This window comes from Lynx canadensis, chromosome D3 (genome assembly GCF_007474595.2).
Source record: "Lynx canadensis isolate LIC74 chromosome D3, mLynCan4.pri.v2, whole genome shotgun sequence".
Taxonomy (NCBI): Eukaryota; Metazoa; Chordata; class Mammalia; order Carnivora; family Felidae; genus Lynx; species Lynx canadensis.
The window spans coordinates 86,621,865-86,636,365 of record NC_044314.2 but is presented as its reverse complement, the minus strand read 5'-3'; the positions used below and the strand labels follow the sequence as shown (position 1 = coordinate 86,636,365).

The window sequence follows — 14,501 nt, the reverse complement described above, 5'->3', positions numbered from 1 at the left end:
TAAACATAAAAAATTTTTTTTAATAAAATAAAAATAAACTGTATAATGGCCATAAAGGAAAAAAAGGCCCTTTCATCTCCGCGTCCCACTCTCCAGATGTTCTCCCTCTTATTTTAGTTTTTAAAGCTTGTCTCCCACCCTTATTCTCCTTCCTTGTACTCTTTAAAAATTTCTAAATATTTTTTGTGAATTACTCGTGGAACAAAAGCATACATCTTTAATAGACTAGGAAAACAGAGTTTGCAGTGGAAAAACTGTATGTTAACCTCAATAGATTGTGTGATAAGTGTAATTTTAGGTTCAACACACACGTTTATGTCTATTTAAGAACTTTAAAATTCTGAAGATCTCATAGTAAAGTATAGATATAATTAATACATAATCAGAAATAAGACCATAAACTACATGCAGTGAGCTAATAGCTTAAATTCTGGGCTGTTGGAAACCGTTCCATAGTCTTTGGTGTTATCCTTTGATTTGGAAAAGAAAGCACGCAGGAATGTGTTCACCTGTGTGGAACACAGCTTTCACAAGTGTGAGCTGAAATTGATATGTCACATAATAAACTCTGCATGGTACAGATTGGGGGGGGGGTGAGTCATCTCTCACAGGATTAACTAACTGAACCTTTTGCATTTATCTGTCATAGAATAATAGAATTATAGAAGTAAACACTCCTTAGAACATCTCTTCTAACTTCCTTACTTAATGGGTGAAAACCTAATGCCTGGAATGTGGTAGACGTGAAATGAGGCCCATACGGCATAAACAGCCTGTTCCCAGCCATCCAGGAGTTAGTGACACTTGATCTGTGTGATTTCAGTGAAGGAGCCAGCATGTTAACAGCGAAGCTTTCACTCGTTCATTTAACAAATGAGCGAAACATTTATTGAATGTTGAAGATAGGGCACGTACCGAAGAAGGGGAGTCATTCAGGTCCTAAATGACTTGTAAATTAACGACTGTACGTGATGTAGTAACCATTTGTTCTTTTTTCGTTGCCAGTGAGGAAGGCCAATTGCTTTAGCTGCCCTGGAGCCTGGGAATGTGACATGTGGAATGAGAAATAGGCCTCTCTGTGGACTTTTGTGACTACTGAACTTTTTTGTGTGTGTTTTTTTCCAGCTAGAAGAAGAGAGATCTGTGCTCAATAATCAGTTGTTAGAAATGAAAAAGAGGTAGGCTTTCTTTTTGTGTTTATTGTTGTGTGTGTGTGTTTAATGAGGAAAATGTCAGAACATGACGTGTATGGTGACTGTAGAAAACACGTCACCTCCTTATTGTTCAGAAGATTGGATTGTGATGGTTTGGTGCTCATAACCGGTAATGATGAAAATTTATTTGCAAAAGTTACAGTCTAATTACAAAGACAAAGGACAGGTTAATTTTTAAGCCATGGTCTGTTGAATTTATTCAGAAATGTTCCAAAATCAGATTGTCTCATTATACCGCTGTTACCTCTTCTTTTCAGTAACTGAAAATGCTGTAATCTTATGTAGAGTAATTGATCTGCATATAAATACTGATTGCATTATATAAAAATTTGAACATTTCAATAATAATGTGTTAGCATCAATTTGAATGTTTCTGTTTTCTAAGAAAGAGCTTTCTTCTCTGTTACTCTTTGATGATAATCAAATGACATTTAAATGGAAACCTTCCAGCACTTTGGAGTAAGGATAAATGGGGCCACAGAAATAACTGTTTAGAAGCCTGATGCTTACGTATCTTGACAGTCTCTGTCTGCTCTTGTAAAATGTGCAGTTTGTGTCTAGAGAACTTCTGTGCTTTACGCTGCGTGCCGGGCAGATGGGTGGGTACTGTTGCCGAGAACCACAGCCCTGATGGTGGTTTGCTGAGTAGATGTGCGTCACGACAGTGACGTACTTTTCTCTTCTTGAAAACAGAACTAAACATAATTCTTTAAGAAGAGCTTAATCAAGAATCCACGCTCCTGCAAAGTATTTTATTATTCTTTCTGGTCGGGAAGAGGAAGTTTCTCTCCCTGACCGCTGACACACGTGTTTTACTCTGGCAGTCTGCTCCTGCCAGCATGGCGGTGGCTTAGGAATTGAGGGCTTTCTTTAGCCTACAGAGATATTGGGATCCACAAGGAACATTCCAAAGGACATTAGGCTTCAAGTCCAGGAGTGCCTTTCCTCCTTTCTTGTTTAATTAGGAAATACTTCGATTCATTCTTACTTAAAGTTTCCTACCAGAATATACACAGAATGCATCACTGCCCCCACCCCGTCCTTGTGTAGGCAGCCGGCTCTGCGAGGGCGGGCCTCAGGATATTTCCATTTTACATAAATAAGGCTCCATTTCTTTAAAGAGAACCTCCTTATGCAGTTATCAAGGATATGTGAAAAAAAATTGATAGGGCTCGTTCCTGTCACATTCTGCCAGGAGAGCATGGGAAAAAGGGGCTGGTGTAAGGAAGCAAGTACTGACATTATCCCTTTGTGTTCACAATTCACAAACTTAATCTCAGGACAACCCCGCAAAATATATGGCGGGGCCTGCATTTATAAAGGGTGAAAGGAGAGCCCAGAATGTTGGGCAACTTAGCCAAGAACCCAGATGCAAGCGTAAGACAGAGGGTGTCAGATGTTTATGCTGGCTCTTTTCTCACTGTACATTTATTTATCGTTAATTTTAAATCTTTTTTTTTTCCTTTAAAGAATAAAGCTGCTATGCTTCGTTAGTCTTTTCCATGTGACTTTAAATTACATGCCTTTCAAAATGTGAGCAGGCCTGTGACTTTTTTCTTGGCTTAAAAAGGTAGAACAAGTTTGGGGGCTTGTTAAGGCCACTTCTTAATTCACCATCTTTGCTCCCATTTTAATTCCTGGATAAGTTTAGGAGAATGTCTCCTGAAAATCACTCTTTATATCAATAAATGCTGATAAACATGGTAATTGTTTCTGAAAGTGAAAATTTTGAAAACCTAACTTACCCTATTTAGCGCTGTTTTTTGGTCAAATTAATCCTCATGGAAAGTTGTGTCTATTTCTGAAATCTGAATGCAGATCTATTTTAGCTAATAATTTGGGCCCTTAAGTGTCCTCTACTTCTCATTAAGTAGTAGGGTTCTTGTTATGTTGCATTTTTAAAGCTTGCCCAGTAACACTGTAAGGTATTTGCTTCATTGCTAGAATTTATTTCTTAGGTAAGTAGTAAGGAAAGAATCTGGGTAATATGTTCCCTGGAAGGGAAATGCCCTTAGAGCCATTCTTTCACACCGTGTTTATCTTCCCTTCTTGATACCTTAAGTGTCCTCTAAAAGCCAGTGTGATAATGGATTCCTATGTAGATCTGTGTGTGTAATAGTTAAGTAAATTTAGCATGGAGTACTGAGAAGAATTTGATAACGCTCTTAATTTAAGTCTGTAAAGTACTTAAATCGTAAAGATATTTGCAATGTAGTTGTTGATGCAAGAACTGAGATCTTAGTCAAGGGCTTAATTCAGAAGTGATCATTGAACATACATAGTCAAGATAGTCTGTAAGTGTGGCATTGAAATGGTCATTGTATTGAAGTGCAGAACTTAACTTCTGACCCTGAGGCACAGACTGCTTCTCGTTCAGTAGTAGGGTCTTCCTGTATTTGCTATGGTTTTTTGGTACCTAAACATTAAATTGCAAGCAATCTGTAGTTCAGGTTTTTCTCTTCACTTAAAAATACAATCGTTATTTTGGAAGCTGGTTTCCAAGTCGGGTGGACCTCTTTCAAACCAGGCTCCAAGATACCTGACCCAGCAGAGCCAACCTCGAATTGCTCTAACTGACCTAAGTGGACAAGTGTGCTCCCCTGTCCACTAAAGCCTACAGCAGATTTGGGAACATGTTTGGCCTCCCTCCCTTCTCTAGGCTTTTTGATGTCAAAGCAGGGACTCTGGAGCTCAAATGTTAGATGTGGACTTCTTGGAGTCAGAATTAATTCTGTTAGAGTAAATGCGGGATAAATGTCAGGAATGGAAACTGGTTGGCGACCCCGTCTGAGAGACCGGGTCTGAAGCGGTCCCGTGCTACTCCAGCTCGTTAAGCTCAGTGTGGGTTGCTGACTGTCTGACTGTCTCGAGCTTGCGCTACTTATCAATGCTCATTTCACCCTCTCTTTTCCCTTCCCTACTCCTGCTTCCTTTGCTCTATCTGTGTGTCTTTAATGGTAAGACTAAAGAAAGTCTATCCACGTTATAATAAATAAATTTCATATATTTTTAGTAAAACAACTTGTTGTATATATTTTTTTGGCTGCCTTTGTCCCTCTGTGTCTTGCTTTTGTTTTGTAAAATATTCCTAGCAGCATACATACACACACACACACACACACACACACACACACACACACACACCGGTTTTAGATCTATATACAGCAAAGAGCTTCAGTGAAAATTTAGTTCTCCTTACATTACCTGCATTTTTTTCGTGTTTCTAATGTTTGGTTCTTGCTATCTTGCATTTTTTAAGCTTGCCCAGTTACACTTTAAGGTATCTGCTTCATTACTAGAATTTATTTCTTAAATAAGTAGTAAGGAAAGAATCTGGGTAATATGTTCCCTGGAAGGGAAAGGTATCTGGCCCTTAGAGCCGTTCTTTCACACCGTGTTTATCTTCCCTTCTCGATACCTTCAGCAGCACCAAGTCCTTCTAGCCAGCATGGCTTCAGAGTGTAGCACAGGCGCTCCTGTCAGTGTGGTTTGTGACTCACATGTCAGTAACGTTGGCATATATGGTATAATTTCGTCCCTCTTGGTTTGCACAGTAGGATTAGGGCTTGGAAATAGCCCAAGAAGCCAGCAGTGAAGACCGGCCATGAAGACAAGCTGCCAAAGGCTATTTGTCCTGTCATTTGATGTATAAATCACAAGGCAGATCCCTCTCCTAACCATGTGTCTCTTGACAACTTGTCCAAGACACGTTCAGCCTGCCATCTTCTTCGAAGGCGGCCTCACTTAGGGGTCGTGTGTACGTGAGAAGCAAAGATTCCCGTACCTTTTACCTTCTATCATCTGCTGGTGTCTTTGTCCCTGCCTGCCACAAAGACTCTGTGAGATTCTGGTTGCCTAGAGTTCTGATTATAGAAGAACTTAAATCTGTTCACCAACCCCATATCCTGGTGTTTTTCAGTAAAAACAGTAAAACTATATTTTTCAAATTGGAGTTGGATTTCTCACCAAGTGAAGCTCTTGAAATAGTTTCTACAATGGAAGAAACTACCAAATAAGTTTAATTGAAACTTAAGGAGCCCAGGATTTTGTGGATAACTGTGGATAACATCAGATATTTACTTTCCAGGTGGAAGAACACCTATATATTCCTCCCATTGAAATCTTTGCTTTGTTTTAACCTAAGCAAGACCCTATTTCCTAGCGAGGTATTCCTCACTTAGTAATTTAACAGCACCAATACCCACCCCTTCTCCAGTGTTCATATCATGCTTGGGTGTTGAATTCAAGAAATTTCTGTAAGTCTCAGATTCTTTTCTTACTACTTATTCTGGACTATAAGTGTAAGCCACACAATGAGATAAATGCAACACTTATATTTTCATCTTTGTGTAGAATTTCAATTTACCATAAATCATGAGAATTCTGTAATTCGTGTGCCGGATATCTTGGGTCTCACTAACCAGACATACATTCTGCCATCTCTAACCTGGGCCTCAGTTTCCGACTTTTCCAGTCAGTTCTCAAACAGACTGAACCATGTGACATGCTCGTGTTTACCCCGTCCCTCCTTCTAGAACCGGGAGGGATTTGACTTCTTGTTCTTGAAGTTTTGGACTCACAGGTGATCATCTACATTAATGCAGTGTTGTAGGTTGGAGGGTCTGAGGACTAGCTGGGAATTTCTTCCAGTCATGTTTTTTCTAAAAATTTTTGTGAAACAAGGACTTTTTTTTCCCCTCTTGTTTCACACTGCATGTAATTTTTTTAAAACTTTTTTTATTTAACAATTTTGGATTTACGGAAGAGTTGCAGAGGCAGTACAGAGAGTTCCCACATAGCCATCGCCCCACATCCCCTGACACACACACATTGCACACTCCCTGGACATTGGTCCAGACTGAGAAAGTAATGTTAGTTCAGTATGCTTAGCTAGACTCCAGACTCGGTTCAGATTTCCCCAGTTTTTCCACGAATGTCTTGTTCCTCTTCTGGGATTCGGTCTAGGAAACCACACTGCATTCAGTGGTCATGCCTCCTCAGCTTCCTGCAGTCTTTGCTGGTCTTTCGTGGCACTTTCTGAATGCATATAATTTTTGCAACAAAAATTTAGATACACACACGTAAACACAGAGTAGCCTGCCCTTCTGGGTTATATCTATTGTGTCTTGCCCTCCTTCCCTGTCTTTCCTTCATCTTCCCCTTCTTTTTCCCACCCCTTGACTCCAGGATAAATGTGTCTCTCTCCTTAAGACCTGGTCCCCCTCCCTCTGCTGACAGACAAATTCGGAGTCAGGCTGAGACCTTGAACCAAGTGCTCTGCCCGTCTCCCTCCAGACTCCCCCTGTGCTTTCATTCTACACCCGGAAATCCATGTTAACATTTCTGTTCCAGCCTTTATGTAATTACCTGTCATTTCTATGAGCAACTTAATGTCCTTTTCAGATTCTGTGGATGAAAAGTAATAATCCTTCAGTATGAATAGCAGTAATAATCTTTGCTACTGTTTTGGCCCATGAGATCTCAAAAATACATTCTTGGAAGTTGCTAAAAGTAACAAATTAGTGAGAACCAATTGATACCTCCAGCATAAAACTGCTCTGCATGACATCCGTGTATAATCGCTTTGCATGTGTGTATTTTAATTGTTGTTATTGCTTGGTAATAATTTATTCAAAAAGTAACAGAATTCAGCTGGGGTGGGGGTTAGATTTTTAAAAGAATTCTTTGGGGGTACAACAGTCTTGTTCTGTTTTTTTTTTTTTTTTTTTTTTAAATTCTACCTCTTCCAAAGTTATTAACATGTTTCTTTAAATTCAAATGGATACAATGATATGCAGATTCTGGCATGTCTATGCATAGGTAAACTTGTTCTCCCTCACAGTGAGTAAAATTTCAAGTAAAATTTTGCAAGCATAATAGCCGTAACCCCCTTTTAAACTTCCCCATGATACTTTTTTCTTTACGTTAACTCAAGTTAATCGCGTGTTTGTCATAGGGCAGTTGGACGCTGACCACTCTCTCGGTTGATTTGTGGAATTTTTAACTCTTTGGTCTTTTAGAGAATCCAAGTTAATAAAAGAAACCGATGAAGAAAAAGCTTCCTTGCAGAAATCCATCAGCATTACTAGTGCCTTACTCACCGAAAAGGATGCAGAGCTGGAAAAACTGAGAAATGAGGTAGAGTACCGCCTGCGGCCTCTTTCTGTTCCCGCCGCCTCTTTCTGTTCCCGTGGGAGCCTCAGCTCACCTGCTGTGTTTCAGGTCACGGTGCTCAGGGGAGAGAGCGCCTCCGCCAAGTCCTTGCACTCAGTCGTCCAGTCTCTGGAGTCCGACAAGGCGAAGCTTGAACTCCAGGTAAAGAACCTGGAGCTTCAACTCAAAGAAAACAGGAGGCAGCTCGGCAGCTCCTCAGGTAAAGTGCCGGCCGCCTCCTGCAGCTGAGCCGTTCCTAGTGAGGTGCCCTGGGATGGCAGCTGTTGCGCCGCCCCCGGCCTCGGCCCGGCTGCCTTTGGCTCTCCTCCCATTGACGCAGATAAGGGTCATGACACAGGTCCTCTGCCCAGGGACGTGCCCGCCATCCCCACCTCTGAAACGCGGGCAGCAATAGAGGACGTGCGACCGCGAGGGCAGCCGTCGGCTCTGAAATGCGCTGCGGTAAAGGGGAACAGAGGTGGCCCCTTCGTGAGCACGTGCTACTTGCTTGCTACTTTAACTTCCTGGTGGGTGTGATGGGCGCCCTCACCAGCCGTGGGCCAGCCGGGCGGAGAACACCGAGGGGGTAGGGCCAGCATCTGGCCAGATCCCTTAGGGCTCCAGATGTGGGACAGGAACCCATGAACTGTTCTCAGAGAGGCACATTTGGGAATTTCACTTGGAAATACGTGTCTATCACTGGCCCATTTGTTATAGTAACTCAGGAAAACAAGATTGCAGTTTTTGTAAAATCCGCCCCTCCCCCCCTTTCTTTGATACAAGGTAATACTGATACTCAGGCAGAAGAGGATGAAAGAGCCCAGGAGAGTCAGGTAATATTCCTTTCCTTTGCGTGGCTTGCTTGACATTTTTTTTAGTTTTTATTTTTTTTTAAAGTTCATTTTGAGAGAGAAAGCACAAGTTGGGGAGGAGCAGAGAGAGAGGGTGGGGGAGAGAGAGAGAGAGAGAGAGGGAGGGAGGGAGAATGAATATCCCAAGCAGGCTTCGCACTGTCCGTCCAGAGCCCAACACGGGGCGAGGGGAGGTCTCACGAACTATGAGACCATGACCCGAGCCGAAATCACTCAACCGACTGAGCCATCCAGGTGCCCCTTACTCACTGTTTTGTTTGGTTTTGTTTTTTAATTTGTTTTCAGTTTGTTTATTTTTGAGAGAGAGACAGCACGAGTGGTGGAGGGACAGAGAGAGAGAGGAAGACAGAGGAGCCAAAGCAGGCTCCACACTGTCAGCATGGATTCTGATGCGGGGCTTGAACTCATGAAACCATGAGGTCATGACCTGAGCCAAAGTCAGATGCTTAACTGACTGAGCCACCCAGGGGTCCCTACGCACTGTTGTTAAAAACCACTTAGCCTTTTGCATACGTAATACATTCATATGGTGTAAACAGTAAATAATAGTAAAAGTGTATATGGTAGAAAGTCTCACTCCAAACACCATCTCTCTTCTCAGTTCCCAGACCTCCAAACAGGGAATCACTCTTATTAGTATCTTCAACAAATCTTTTCAGAGATTTAAGAACATGTCCTATCCTTTTTTTTTTTTTTTTTTAACACAAATGGTGGCATATTACATAATCTGGTCTTTTTTTATTGCTGTATAGTATGCATTATGTGGATGTACTATAATCAGTTCCTTGTCAGCTGACAGGACATTTGGGATTTTTTTAAATCTTTTTAGGTGTATTATGAACAATGCTATAATGAATTATCTTGAATATCTGTCATTTTGCAGATATTCTAGTATTTTTCTAGGATAGATTCGTAAAAGTAGAATTACCCGATCAAAAGATTCCTTGCTCCTCTTGACCTTAAAAAGACAGAGTTCTTTTTTGTTAATTTTTTTAATGTTTGTTAATTTTTGAGAGAGAGGAACACAGAGCGTGAGCAGGGGGCAGAGAGAGGGAGACAGAATCAGAAGCAAGCTTCCGGCTCTGAGCTGTCAGCACAGAGCCCGATGTGGGGCTCAACTCAAGAATCGCAAGATTGTGACCTGAGCCGAAGTCAGGTGCCTAACCGACTGAGCCACCCAGGTGCCCCAAAAAGACAGAGATCTTGAAAGCTGTTTCCCTAAAGCCAAAATTATCAAAACAGACTTAGCCTTAAAAATGGGATTATAAGGAGGCAAACTGTTTGTATTTGGAAATATAATTGCACATAGCAACTAACTTCCACCTTCAATTTTAGCACTATATGTTGGATATATTTATCCTGTTCAAAATTCAAAAGTACAAAAGCCAGCATGTTCATATTTATTTTACCATTCTTTTTTTTTTTTTTTTTTTTTTTGAGAGAGAGAGCGTGAGTAGGGGAGGGGCAGAGAGAGAGACACACACAGAATCTGAAGCAAGCTCCAGGCTCTGAGCTGTTAGTAAAGAGCCCGACATGGGGCTCGAACTCAAGAACCATGAGGTTATGACCTGAGCCGAAGTCGGGACACTTAACCGACCGAACCACCCAGGTGCCCCCATCATCTTTAAATAAAAGCAAAGTTCAGTGAGTTTGTGATTTGCTTTAGTCATCTGCTATCTATCTCTTTTGAAAGATATGAAAGGATTCAACAGATGCACTGACTCCCCCTGGATAGTGTTGTCTGCTTATTCTGTGTGTCCAAGAAGCATAGACTCCATTAACAGTGTTTTCTTTTCCCCTCTCCTTTCTGCTTCCATTTGTTTCATCTGCCGCTGCCAACACTTTTTCTTCCAATCAGCAAATGGTTTGTTTTATGTTTCCTAATTTGTGAGCGTGTGTGTGTGTGTGTGTGTGTGGTTCCCCACTATACCTACATCCATTTTGTGGCTTTTTCTTCTTCCTGAATTGTAGCTCCTAACAGGATAAAGTCTTAGAAAACGTAAGCCTCCCGTCAGTATTGGAAGGGGTATTCTGCAGAGAATCACAAAGCCAGTGATTGCTAGCTTTGTTTCATAACTTGCCCCGGCAGGGGAATAAGGCCAAATATTTCTTTTTTTTTTTAATGTTTTTTTTAATGTTTTTTTATTTTTGAGAGAGACAAAGACAGAGTGTGAGCAGGGGCGGGGCAGAGAGAAAGGGAGACAGAATCCGGAACAGGCTCCAGGCTCCAAGCTGTCAGCACAGAGCCCGACGCGGGGCTTGAACTCACAAACCGTGAGATCATGACCTGAGCTGAAGTCAGACGCTTAACCGACTGAGCCACCAGGCGCCCCAAGGCCAAATATGTCTTTAAAACATGAAATACATAATTTTTAATATTGTAAAGTAGGACTTAGGTATTTAGAGTGATTGGACCTTTTTATTATAAGTAGAAGAGGGGAAAAAACATTTTGTTTTTAGAGCGCCCTTGATTTGAAAGGAGATGTTAGGACCAGAGTGTCTCCTCCTGATGGTCACCTTGTTACCCCACTGCTCAGTGAATCTTGGTACAGGTGCTGGCCACACGTGTGCTACCTGGGCTCTGCCCTGTCACTGTGTGCCAGAGTGTCTCCTCAGCTGAAGGGAGCCGGAGCCCTCTCTTGAAAACACCTTCGTTTTGCTCTGAAGATGACGTTTGTTTACTGTGCCACCATGACCAATGAGTAAATGTTAAACGGTGGTCTGAGGAGAATTTCCGTGAACTTTTTCCAATCTACAGAACATCAAAGTTCTGCATCTGTTCTACAGTTCAATGGGACAACTAATTGGTTCCGCTTTTTGTAGGGTCTTGCTGGTGTCCATGTGTATATATAAAGCGTTTAAACGTGGGCTCAGGAATGGCCACTATCTCCCCCTCCTGTGAGTCCAGCACACCCTGTAGCCATAGCGTGAGAGTATACTTTCATACCACATCCATCCTCCAGCATACACACTGTAGACATTTTACTCATCTGTTTCTCTCCCCCCCCCCCCCGGGACAAATCAGATTGATTTCCTAAATTCAGTAATAGTGGACCTTCAGAGGAAGAATCAAGACCTCAAGATGAAGGTGGAGATGATGTCAGAGGCAGCCCTGAATGGGAACGGCGATGACCTAAACAATTATGACAGGTATTTTATATTAAGCAATACTAACCAGAACCTTAGCTCCATCTAAATAAAGGTTTTTAAAAGTAGGTTCCAGGGGATTGGAGAAATCATTGCCTTGTGGTTACTTGTCCACAAATGGAGTTCCACAAATCTGGCAAGAGAATGATACACTGCGAATGGTTTGATGTGAAAATTCTAATGTGGACTGTAGAACTTAACACTCAAGGCTCCCAGACGTGGCCATAATTCGTTCTTATTTTTTGTTATGAGTGATACTGTCTCCTGAGTTTCTGATTATGCACGTTAACATTTGTAGCGATGACCAGGAGAAACAGTCCAAGAAGAAACCTCGCCTCTTCTGTGACATATGTGACTGCTTTGACCTCCACGACACAGAGGATTGTCCCACGCAGGCGCAGGTGTCAGAGGACCCCCCCCATTCCACACACCACGGCAGTCGGAGCGAGGAACGCCCGTACTGTGAAATCTGCGAGGTGTTTGGGCACTGGGCCACCAACTGCAACGACGACGAGACTTTCTGATGAAGCCCCGGCCCCTGCCCCGCGCCCGGCGCCTCCCCCGCACCGGCTCCTCCCGGCACCGGCTCCACCCGCACCGGCGCGGAGGCAGCTGGACACCAGCATTGTGCGGCGGCCTTCAGCGGAACTCACGTTATTTTTGACCCCCGTCAACAAATCGAAGAGAATATTTTGATCTTCAGTACATCACCCTTTTAGTCCCCCCCCCAGAAGTTAATAAATACTTAGTAGGTGAGATTTCACCTCTAATTTGTCTTCTTGATTTTTAAAAGTTCTAACAAGACGTTGCACCAGATGCCATTACATTCACTGTCCCTAGGGAAGCCTCATAGAACAATTCCTACCCTTACAATACCTTATTTAAGTAACTTTAAATTATGCTGTTACTTTTCATATTTGCACTAAAATTTTCCAGGCTGCATTTGTATATTTAGATGTTTTGGTTAAGCTTTGACACTGGAATGAGTTGGAAAAATGTGCCATTTTGCATTTTCAACTACTCATTTAAAGTATTTTATTCTTAAAGAAGTATCTGAGCTCTTTGCACTACCTGATGTCAGTAGTGCCTTTATTTCAGGCTTGATAATACTTAGGTGTGATTGTAAAATCATGAAACAGGTAACAGGAGGGGAAGCCCCCAAACTGCTGTGGGGACATTTTATAATCTATATGCTGCACCTACTTACTCTACTGTGGTGTTTTGTTTATTGGTTTTTGCATAATTTCAGCTTCTATATATTATATGTATATATTTTTAAAAAATCTATATTTTGGGACAAAATACAATGTCTTTCTTTTCAGATTTTTACCTTTATGAAAAAGAAAACACATCAGGACATAATGGACTAGGCCCGAAATGATATCACGTGGCTTTGCAACTAGTTTTTTTTTTCCGTTTTCATTTTGTTTCTTTATCAGATATAAATACCTGGGAGAATTTCCTCTAAATCTTTTTCTTTCTTCAGCAGATATCCCCAGCAGTCAGTTAATTAGATAATAAGCCACTATTAAAATACCTAAATTAACCAATCTACAACCTTTACAAGTTTTTTAAAAACTGTTTTTAGATGAATGTACGATGAGAAATTCAACATTGATAATTTTGGATTTTCTTATCACAAAAAATAAAATGAAGGACCTCAACCATCAGAAGTTTATCAACCAGTTTGAATCTATTTATCTCACTTGAATGTCTTCTACAATATGTAAAAAGTAATGTATCTTCCGTGCTACATGTATAATAAGAACTTCTATAATTGTATATATGCCTTTGATGTATTTTTTCCCTCAAGATTATCAAATGTGTGTCTGACAAGTGAAAAATCTGTAATTAGTTAAAATTTTTGGTTATAAACATTATAATAGGAAGTGTTTCACAAACAAAATGTAAAGCAGTATTAAAATTTGAGCAAACGAGTGTTCTGTATCTACTTTAATAAATGGTTATTCTTTTTGCCAGTGGTAGTAAACATATTCTTCCCAGGTTTATTTGTCATAATGTTTTCTTTTTCTTTAAATGAGTGTGCACTATAGATCCAAATAGTAATTTCTACTGCAGTCTTGTTGATAAACAGCTTTTAAGAAATTGATATATCCTCATCTCAAAGCATCCTATGACCCACTTAAAATAAATACCTAAGGTTGTTATCCATTGCTATATCACACTGTATTACCTGACAAAATATAAATGGCACCACGTAGCACCAACTACCTAATAATCCGTGATGTTTTGGAAAGAAACCCTGAAAATTGCTGTGATATTTAGCAAAATGATTACTGAACCAAACATTTGTTTTATGAGCACAGACTCCCCAACAGGTCGATATTTCCAAAGCAGAGTTATTAGTTGAACAAGAACAATACTTTTACCTCCTTAAATGATACCTTGACACTAGTCCTTGACTTCACTACTAACCATAGGGAATTAAAAGACTCAGACTGTTTTAACTTATTGTGGTAATCGTTTCGCAGTATATACTTACAGTCAAATCCTGTTGTATACACCTGAAACTAATACGATGTTATATGTCAATGATATCAATAAAAACTACGGAAGAAAACACTAAGGTCTGCAATATTTATAGGGCAACTACCGCAGTATAGCAACGTTTCCAAACATCGGATCCCTATACAAGTTAAACACCCATGTTGATCATTACCTAGCATTGTGATCCTTTGGGAGAAGGATAGTTGATCATCCTGCTCTTGCTCATTTACATGCGTGCATGCTTGGGATTTCACTAGCCTTGGGCATCTCACCTCTTCACCGTAAGTTTTTGCCCTAATATAAGAGTTTGTGACAAGGCCTGCTGAGAACATTTATTTTCACGGTGCTAAAATAATACACCTTTTCAGTTGGGCAAAAAAGTCTGTACCTGTGGTAAGAATTTGTGATATAGATTGAGAATCACTGTGAAAACCGGGTTGAGAATTAGGGCATGAAACAGTCAGCATTGAGTAGAAACACGTTATTTTAAAATTTAAAGGGTTTTGATGAAATCATGGAATTGAGAGTGCCAGTGTGTATGTATGATTGATTGGTTGCTTTTCAGCATCATCCCCAAATTCTGCTCTTTGTTTACTCAGACTCATGG

The 14,501-nt window shown here is 40.9% G+C and overlaps 1 protein-coding gene across 1 annotated transcript in view; it reads left to right on the top strand.

The window, feature by feature from the left end:
- CLIP1 (CAP-Gly domain containing linker protein 1) overlaps positions 1 to 13,967 on the top strand; it is a 126,813-nt gene extending 112,846 nt beyond the window's left edge. Inside the window, 6 exon segments of the mRNA XM_032595412.1 lie at positions 1,126 to 1,178; positions 7,235 to 7,352; positions 7,437 to 7,587; positions 8,151 to 8,200; positions 11,265 to 11,389; positions 11,685 to 13,967. Of these exon segments, the coding sequence (XP_032451303.1) occupies positions 1,126 to 1,178; positions 7,235 to 7,352; positions 7,437 to 7,587; positions 8,151 to 8,200; positions 11,265 to 11,389; positions 11,685 to 11,910 (723 nt within the window). The 3' untranslated portion in view covers positions 11,911 to 13,967.
- Positions 13,968 to 14,501: the final 534 nt, after the last annotated feature.